The sequence below is a fragment of the Saccostrea cucullata genome, unplaced genomic scaffold (assembly GCF_032062105.1).
Source record: "Saccostrea cucullata isolate Sc308-1 unplaced genomic scaffold, CSIRO_AGI_Scuc_v1 ctg5865, whole genome shotgun sequence".
Classification (NCBI taxonomy): Eukaryota; Metazoa; Mollusca; class Bivalvia; order Ostreida; family Ostreidae; genus Saccostrea; species Saccostrea cuccullata.
The window spans coordinates 13002-23225 of NW_026929167.1; the positions used below are offsets into that span (position 1 = coordinate 13002).

At 33.5% G+C, this 10224-nt stretch overlaps 1 protein-coding gene across 1 annotated transcript; it reads right to left on the reverse strand.

Moving 5' to 3' along the window:
- Positions 1 to 8644: 8644 nt before the first annotated feature.
- LOC134279970 (uncharacterized) lies at positions 8645 to 9761 on the reverse strand. The gene is made up of 3 exons (XM_062762378.1): positions 9443 to 9761; positions 9163 to 9296; positions 8645 to 8931 (listed from the first exon to the last, which is right to left on the reverse strand). Exons 1-3 carry the CDS (start codon positions 9758 to 9760, stop codon positions 8844 to 8846), a joined length of 540 nt encoding a protein of 179 aa, XP_062618362.1. The 5' UTR covers position 9761; the 3' UTR covers positions 8645 to 8843.
- Positions 9762 to 10224: the final 463 nt, after the last annotated feature.

A 10224-nucleotide genomic window follows, 5' to 3' on the forward strand; every position in this document is an offset into this window, starting at 1 on the left:
ACAAGGTCATCGATCTTGGTGTCATTTGAAAGAAGTTTATCAGTGGAGTATGCATGCCAAATATGAAGTCTCTATCTTTTATGGTTCAAAAGTTATGGCAAAGGTTAAAATTTGAAAAAAACCCTCTATTTTTAGCATATAGGTCACAGTCAAGGTCACAAGGTCATTGATCTTGGTGTTCATTAGTAGAGTAGGCATACCAATATGAAGTCTCTATCATTCATGGTTCAAAGGTTATGGCGAAGGTTAAAGTTTGCAGACAAACAGACAAACAGACAGACAGACAGGACTAAAACAATATACGCCTCGGATCTTTCGATCCGGGCGCATAAAAAAATCATTAATGGTAATCTAACAGGATATATGTGATAAATGTGATGACTTTAACTTTTCTCTCGTCAACTTTCCTGACTTATGCAGCATATATGCCTTCATCATCTGCATACGGAGTGTATGTATATCTCAGTTGAATCGATACGCAAGAGCATGCTCTACGTAAAAACAATTTCTAAAACGAGGTAAATTATTGACAAGGAAGTTGATGAAAAAAAAAAAGAATAACAAGATGACAGTATCTTTTAAAGTCATCATTTCGTAAATTCTATGGTCGATATAATGATATTGTCAGCAAATACAACTTATCATTGAGACAATTTCTAAGTGACGTTTTATACGTAATATTACGTATTGTTTATATACTAAATTGACGACAGATTTTTCAGTTATTTCACGATCATGAGAATGCGCACACGACGGGTGTTACCGGTCAGCAGGGGATGTTCACTCTTCCATGGCACCTGATCCCACCTCTGATGTTTTTGTGTCCGTGTTTACTCTGCTCCTATTTTATATTATTTTATGGACTTTGATATATTGAATTCTGTTTGTTCTCTCTCTCTCTCTCTTTCTCTCTGGCGAATTAAACATGGTTGTCATTTAAGGCATAAGCACGATGTTATGAGAAATGAAAGAAAGTCTTTAAAAAATTATTTTCATCAGTTACATTATCAAAACTTATATAATGTCATTATTAAGATAGAAGTATTCTTATATGTATGCAATAGACCACCCTCCTTCATGAATAGGTATTTAGAAAAAAAAAGTTTGTATATGTTTGAGTCACCTATTCTCCAAATGATTCACGCTTATATGATTTAAAAAAAAAACTAAGTTGTGAAATTCCATCCAACTTATAACGTTTACTGTATCGATTCAATTAGTTAAAAAAAGATTGCTTCCAGCCTATTACATTAGATTAATTTATGGGGTTTTCCTTATGTCACAAGCAGCTTCTCTAAGACAAGAGAGATAACTCTATATTTAATTTTGTTCAAAATTTTGAATTTTGCATTAACTAATTAACTATGACACTGTTTACTAAATATCGTCTTGTCTTTTTGAACTTTTTTATGTTGGTGAAAACAAGGGTTTACTTTATAAAGGATATTTAAACTATTTAAAAACACGACCACACAGTGTTAAAGGTTCAGCGGGGTTTTAAATTCAGTAAATAAATAATCATCTTTATCTTTACAACTGGTCCTACAAAAATCAAAGTTTAAAACCTCAGCAATATATACAATATTTGTATTCATATTATAGGTACCTTTCACGGTAGCTCAGTCGGTAGAGCGCTCGCTCCGTGATCGGGAGGTCGTGAGTTCGTATCTCGGCCGCAACCGACCTAGTCGATAAAATTGGTAGCAACTGTTCCTTCGCAATGCGCTCGGCACTTTGAAGTGCAAGTTGCGGGTCCTTCGGATGAGACCTTAAAAACCGAGGCCCCGTGTCAGCGGCAGGCGCTGGCACGATAAAGATCCCTCACTGCTCAATGGCCCTGAATGCCGAGTAAATGTCAAAATTTGAAGCTCTTCACCGGCATACGGTGACGTCTCCATATGATTGTAAAATTCTCGAGAGGGACGTTAAACAATATACAATCAATCAACAATCATATTATAGGGTTATTTGGGGGAGGGGGTAGGCTAACTTTTTTCAGTGTAAACTACTTTCAGTACCAATTCTAATACTACATTTTCGGTACATCACTAAAAGTGGGGGGAGGGGGGCAACCAGATTTTCAGTTGACATTTCCTATAATTTGAGCGAGGTTGGGGAAAAATGGGGGGGGTGCATTCTATAAAAGAAACTTCACTCCTTAAACGTTATCATTGACATTTTCAATCATAAATTAAGATGATTGAATAAATAAAATTGCAGAGATTTGGAAACATTTTTTTTATACCCAAGTTAGAATAAGTGATATAATATATGTAATTAAAAAAATGAATTTCTAAGCTTGAGTGTGTATTAACATGATTAATTATTTGTATCATTATGAAAAACGTGCTAAACTAGGTGATTATTTCAATATGATTTGATATTATTCCAAAACTAGACAGACCTCTAAAGGAGTACAGGTACATGTATAAATTAGAAAGTTTACTTACAATCAAGAAGGCGTATAGATTTCTCATGATTCCTTTACTTTCAAGAACTGACGATGAAATACATGACTTCGAGACCTCCTTATATATCCTATGAAATGTTAATAGATGTGATGTGATGTAACATAAGGTCTGTTTTATTTTAAAATTGAATAACTGTATTTAGAATACATGGTCCCATCCTTTACTTGTCAGCCATATGTTTAATAAGCATGGTTAAAATGACTTGATAAATAAACATTTTAGACAAAGTCGTTCTTACTAGATATCCAATGTGCCCACGTAGAAATATACACTCAGGTAGCAAGTGTTTTGTTTACAAATCTGGACATAACGTGGCTTTCGTGAATTCAATAATTTTAGATTTTATAAAGAATGGTTCAATCTTCATATATTTTTAAAACACAAAAATTGAATATATACTGAAAGGATTAAGAAACGCAAGTTAAACTTTTGTGTTTAATTAAAACAATTATTTCAAATATGTTTTCCACCATTGTTATCACGCATTTAATCCATCTTTAATCAACAAGTTACCAAAATTTTGTGATTTTGAGTGATAATTCCTGAGATATTTATATCAACACCCCCCCCCCCCCAAAAAAAAAAAATAAAAATGCTCATAATTTCCCTTTCGCATCAGTTACAAACTTGGTTTTCCTAGGCACTGAGTTCACCAGAGCAGTTATCTTTTTCAGAACATTATTATTCAACCCTTCCTACGGTAGTCTTAATGGATGAGATTGGCTGTATTATTCCAAAGCCAACAAATCCCCCCGCCAAATAGAATACGAATTTTTGATTTAGAAAAGAATGTACAGAACCCAGCAGGTTTGGTACACGTGGGTGTTTGTAAAAAAAGTCTCGAAAAACACTAGCTAAATTTTTCCAATGTAAACATGATAAAAAAAAAATAACGCAAACGACGCGTACGTGCGCGTTTGAGAGTAAAATCGACGTAAAGTGGCCAAGCTCGCGGCCCAAATTAGAGCAGAGAGTTTCTGTCAATTTAGGATGAAAAAAATGAGTATGATTGTCTGCTGTATAAAACTCAGTTTCAGTTATAATGCTTTGACAATAACCAAGGTGACATGATGAAAAGCCCTATCTTGTTGTGACATTGTTACCTGTCAACGTCACCGTCATGGTTGGTTGAAAACATTTAAATTTAACTCTCTGACAACCAAAAAAACTTTTATTTGCTTGAAAATTGAAAACCATCTGTACATCAGCATGTTTTTTTCCTTTTTATTCACTTATGCAATATTGAATTCAATTACTAAACCCACAGTAGCTTCCGTCAGCCAAACCACGATTGCAAGAAATTTATTCTGACTGCAAATATGCAAAAACGATTTCTATACCTCTAATACATCTTATGGTACTACAAAATTTTATCACAAAATTATCATCATCAACATTCACGTGTTTTTGACCTTTTATCATTTCCCCTACGTGACGCCGTATATTTCATGGTTGACAGCATGCTACTTGCTGAGACTTCCTGTGAACTGTCTGAACTTGATAATGGAAAATAGAAGCCAATGATTACTGTCTAATGGATTTGTTAATCTAAAAAAAAAGATTACCTTTACTACTGGAGTTTCTTTTACATTTTACAGCTGACTTTTACATTTTAGTAATTTGAGTTTGTCTATGTTTTGATTGTAAAAGTCAGTCGTCAATTGTAAAAGTAAGTCTCTTCATAAATCTCCACTTGGAATATTTAGGAAAAATAATGAGAATGTTTATTTGATACAACAGATATCGGAGAATCGAGGGGGTATCTCTCTCTCTCTCTCTCTCTCTCGTACATTTCTCTGTTCAATAAAAACTATGACAGCACATTACTTATTTAAGTTTTGAAAATTTAATCTATTACAAATAATTTGAATGCCTCTTTCCAACATCTTGACCGAGTATAATCACGGCCGGGGAATGTCTACAGATACAATGACAATGACAATGATTTATTCTCTTAAATGTACAAACATACATTGTAGAGAGGAGGTAGGAAAATGTACAAACACACACAAAAAATAAAAAACATGCATTATAAACAGTACAAAGTATCATGTTCAAGCTTATGTAAATTATTTTCATCTATAATTTGTTTGACAATCAATAAAAAATTACATAATTTTTTCAATGCTGAACAATTTGTTGTTGTAAAATGTTGCTTAAAGAGCAAGAGCCATCTTATGCATAAAATGGCCCTGTACTTATATCAATTATTAAACTATCACCCTCTTACCATTTTCATATATCAAAATAAAGTTGACACTTGGTGCCTTCATGTTCTATAATGAAATTTTGTTTTGAGAATCCAAATATTTAAAAACAGGCTTTGAGAAATTGCAATGTTCTTGAAATTCGCAGAAAATATGCGTATTTGACTACTTTCAACAAAGAATTAAAATATGAGCACAGTCCATGATCCAAAAAATAAAACATGTTTTTTGATCTTCAGAAATAGACCTTTCATTATGTATTGGCATATTTTGGATCAGAGGTTGTGCTCTATATGAAATATTGAAAAAACGCTTCAACTTTAGGTCATTTTCAAAGGAATTTACAGGATATGAGGAAAATGACGCATTTTATGACGTCATAATGCCTTGATTAGATGTGAAATTATGTCACAATTAATAGATACATAGTCACCAACAGTCCAAGTGATAAATACTGCATTTGCAACCTAAACTGAGCGGTTTTGAATTTTCAGAAATTCTCAGTCCATATACAGTCCAAAGTGGCTCTACCTCTTTCTCTATATTTGGTCTACGTGTGAAAGAGTTTGAAATATATTTTAACCTAGCCTCTTTAATTTCTTTTTGTGTGCATTCAAAAACATAATGGAATTCATCACCAATCTTATAAAAAATCACATAAAGTACAAATTCTTTGTTCTCTTGGAATACCAAACCATCTCCCAGTTTCAATCGGGAGTTTAAAGTTGCTACATCTAAATTTACATAACAAAATTGAAAATTTTCTAGGTAAATTAACGAGATATCTTTCTGGTTCTAGTATTTCTTTATAAATACGATAATTTACACCCCTTGATGAGTTAAAAGCATTACTTTGCCAGTTTTGGATATTTTGGTCAACAAGTATTCTTTTTACTTCATTTTTACCCATGCTATATTGTACATTTGTTGTGTTGTCCATAAATAAGATAATCCACAATCATCTAAAATATTTTTAACATAGTTAACCCAAGGCAAATTATGCCTTGAAGCTAGAACATACATTTTTGTAGCAAATTTATCCATCGTTTGAGAAAAGTGTAGTTTTGCCCAAAAAGAAATCATTCTCACCTTAATATTAATGATAAGTGGAAATCTGCCAAGTTCCCCATACACCATGTAGTTTGGCGTTTTAGTGTTCAAACCTAGTATATATTTACAATATTTTAAGTGAAGTTTTTCGATTAAAGCATTTGTTGTAAATCCCCATATTTCACATCCATATAACAATACTGGTTGTACAATTCTGTCAAACAAATCTATCTGACAATCCATAGAAAGATTATGTTGTTTACATTTTGATATCACTCCATGCATAGCTTTTACAGATTTATTGTATTGTTCTTTTATATTTTGATTAAAAGAACTTGATTTTGAAAAATATATTCCTAAGTACTTATAACTATCAACAATCTGTAGACTTAAACCATCATATGTAAAATATAAATCTTGTTTTATTCGACCTCTTCCAAAAATCATTATTTTTGTTTTGTCAACATTCACTTTTAACCGCCATTTTATACAATATTCATGAAAACAATTCAACATATTTTGTAATGTCTCAGGGTTTTCAGCAAATAAAACAGTGTCATCAGCATACAACAGAGGAAAAAGCTTAATATACACATGAAATTCATTCTCAATCATTTCAGATATTTTCTCTAAACCAGTTATATCATTCATGGTGAGGAATGATTCTAAATCATTTAAATAGAGCGATAACAAAAAAGGGGATAAATTTTCACCCTGTCTTACACCAAGTTGACAAGGAAAAGTATCTGAAAGAACACCATTTACTCTAATTTTTGCCTTGATACCCTCATACATTTTCTTGATTATTCTAAAACATTTTCCATCTATATTACAATCAAATAGTTTTTTGTTCCAGAGTGAAGAAGTTAGCTAAAATAATTGTCTATACAATACGAAAGGCACATAAATATAGAATATTTTGCATTAGAATTTAGATAAAAGGAGAGTTTTTATGCAGTACGATAACAGTCAATGTCAACAGATAATTGTGAATTAAAAAAAATACGTTATTTTACTCAGAATCGCTTCGGCACGGAAATACATGTATGTTTGTTTCAACCGCGAACAATGTAATTTATTCATTCTATAAGTAGTAGTTTTATCCTCAGAAGTCCACATTATTTTAATGGTGAAAAGAATAAGCATATTTACTATATAAATAGATTAATTTTATATTTAATCTACACGAGTTCGGAAACAAATACACATGTTTTACGGCAATTAAAATCGTGTTATAAAAATATCCATTTAAAACATAGGTACATATACGTACAATACAAAAATGTATTTATCATTTATTTATTTATTTATTTATCTATCTATTGTTTTTCTTTATATCTAAGCACCTGAAATTAAAATCGTAGAATAATTTCAATGCCAGGAAAACATCGGAGGCATTCCGAATAAATCGTTTATCTTGCGTTCACCGTTCGTTCACTTTGTGCTCGCGTTCGCGCTCCGTTCGCGTTCTGCGTTCACTCACTGTTCACCGTTCACACATCGTTCACCAAGTTGCGTTCAGCGTTCGCACATCGTTCACCCACCGTTCGCTCTGCGTTCGTTCACTGTTCGTTCAGCGTTCGTTCACCGTTCAGGTGGGAAAGTAGAACGTTTCAGGGGCTGTATAGCGGGGGATTATTTTCGCCTTGTACACAATCAATTGGATTTAAAAAAAAAGGACATGTGACTTCCAATAAGGTTGGAATAAACGACAATGGTACTGGTAAGACGAACAGGTATAGATTGGAATTAAATGTACCGGCAAAAGTATTTGTATCTTGCTTTTATTCTTATTCTACTTTCATCTTTGTTTTCATTTTAACTATATGTAGCTTTATTGTTTTCATTTTTGTCATTATTACATTTCACTTTGAACTTTTTTTCATTTTTTATTTTGCCCTTCCTTCAATGTTGCTTTATTCTTGTAAATTCGTTTAACTTTCTTTTAAATTGATAGATTTTCTTAAATAAATAATTAGGATAATCTCTATTACAAAGGTTAATTCAGTCACGCAAGCAATGGAGCATATTCAATGAAGACGAATACAAGTAGTGCAAATTTATTGCTTCATTATAACGCCTGGTGGCAGGGTGTTTGCTATGAGTGTAGGTAAAATTAGGCATGCAGACACGAGCCGGGTTTATTCGATACTTTTCAGTTTTTTTGCCTTAATATTTTATCAATCAAAGAGCTAGGTACATTAGTAGCAAAATTCCGCCCTGGTTCGAAAATCAAAAATAGTACACAATAAAATTAATCAGGATATGCACTTTATAAATATGTAAACATTTCTTATCCATCTTTTATAGTTAAGTAGCTACAGCCTCTGGAAGTTGGGATGTATAAACTAAGCATTTTGTCTTATTTTAGCATTATGACGTCATTATGACGTTACTGAACAAAAGGGAAAAAAAACAGCCACTGCATTGTTTTCAGAGAATGAAGAAACCATTATATATTTTTAAACAATGCATTGCTTGTTTTTTTTTACACGTGTAAAATTATGTTTACTAAATAAAATAAAAAAAATTACATGTTTTTACTTCAAGAAATGCATTTTCATAAAATTATCTTCATATTAGAACAAGCATTTCCTTTCATCAATCATTCCTCAGTGACCTCTGTCTCACTGTCACTCTCATCAATGGCCTCTGGGATGTGAGCTGCATCTTCGACTGAGTCCAACCAATTTTTGCTCATTTGTAAACTCACGTGTTCGTGTCTTGCAAAAGCCAAATACCAGATGACACTTGTTATATGGGCGCAGGCCCCTACTACTCTTGCACCTGAACTGCATCGACAGTACCACGATGTTACTGCGCCATCTGAATATCGTATCCAGCATTTATATTTGCTGCTTGATGTGTGCCTGCTCTGAAGCTTCGCAACCAGAAGGCCCGGTAATTGTTTGTCAATCCAGATTTCATATGTCCCATCTAGGTTAGTGTGTTCTTGAGAGTAATGCTTTGCCAGTTTCACTTGGTATACTCCAAGGGTTAGTTCTCGAACTTCGTCTTCGGTGAACCTAGGGAAGTCATCTAGATCTGTTGTTGCTTCATCTAACTTCACCCATCTGTGAGACTTTTTATCCAGTCCATTGGATTCAACTTCCTGTTACAAGAGATTGCTTTTTGATAGCAAATATCGCATTTTTGCAGCCATGTTAAGATCACTCTCTTCATTCCCAGTGCTAATAGGACATCTGTTTAACAGTGAAAAAGTTGACAGCTAAGCCAAACTACATGTAATTTTATTCTTTATGTGTGTTATTTCTGAATTAACAATGACTATAAATATCTATTTCATTATACTATATAAATCAGTCTCTTTAACATTTTTGCACATTGCTTGATTTTGAAAAAGCTTTTTGATAGGACGAATAAACATGTACCAGCATATAATTATACTTTTGTTCTAGAAACATTATATTTACCTACATTTATTACAAATGGCGCTGACTATTCTGACGTAGTCTCCAATATATGGAATTTGAGAATTCGGGAGCTGTTTTCCAAGGTATTTCCATGTTTTGATTCGTGCATTCACTGACTCAACTACCCATCGGATCTATTTTTGAAAATAGAATATACAAGTACTTAAACTTTGATCTATAAAATATATTTTCATTCCTTACAAATACTAAATTAGGGAAAGCATATATGCCCCCACTTCCTCTCACTTTTTCAATAAACTAGTAATTAAGAGAAAAATACCTTCGTTATAAGTCGGGAACTATTTGCTTCTTCGGTTGAATGCTGCTTTTGACCTTTCTTTAAGAAGGACGGCATTTCCATGTTGATTCCAAGCTCAGATAATACTCCAGCTGAGTCCCTGAAACCGCGGTCTACAATCAGAATGTCATCTTCCTTGATCCACGACTTTATCTCTTGAACATTTGTTGCAAGAATATGGTTCAGGATCTTGGCATCAGAGTTCTTGCCATCAGCCAAATAGGGCCCAATAGCTGCAATGATGTATCCAGTAGTGGAAACAATCATCATAGGTTTAAGAAGATGTCGATGTTTCTGCATGCTAAACGACCGCCGCTGTACATAGATGTTCCTTTTGTGAAATGTGAAGGACAACACCGGGCTCCACTTGGTATTAATATGTTATGCGACAAAAAGACTTTAAACCTAGCCTCCGCTGATACCACTATTAACTTTGGCCCTGGTTTCTTGCATAGAACGCAATAGGCATGACTCTTGACGGTGCTGTTAATTGGTAGAGTAACTGATGGTGGACTTTGAATGTTTGTTGCTCTTCTTTTGCTGACTGGGCTGCTAGGCATTGACACTGCAGCTGAAGAAGGAACTTGTATGTTTACTCCTGTGGAACAGGTAGCTGACTTCTTCTGCATAGATGAGCATTTATGTCTGCACTTGTTGCAGATGACTTTCCCACCCGTCCTATCTATCAAGAAACATCTATTCAGGGTTCTACTTATACGTTTGTTTACTGTCCTTCTTTCTTTTGCGTTAGTGCGTTTATTACA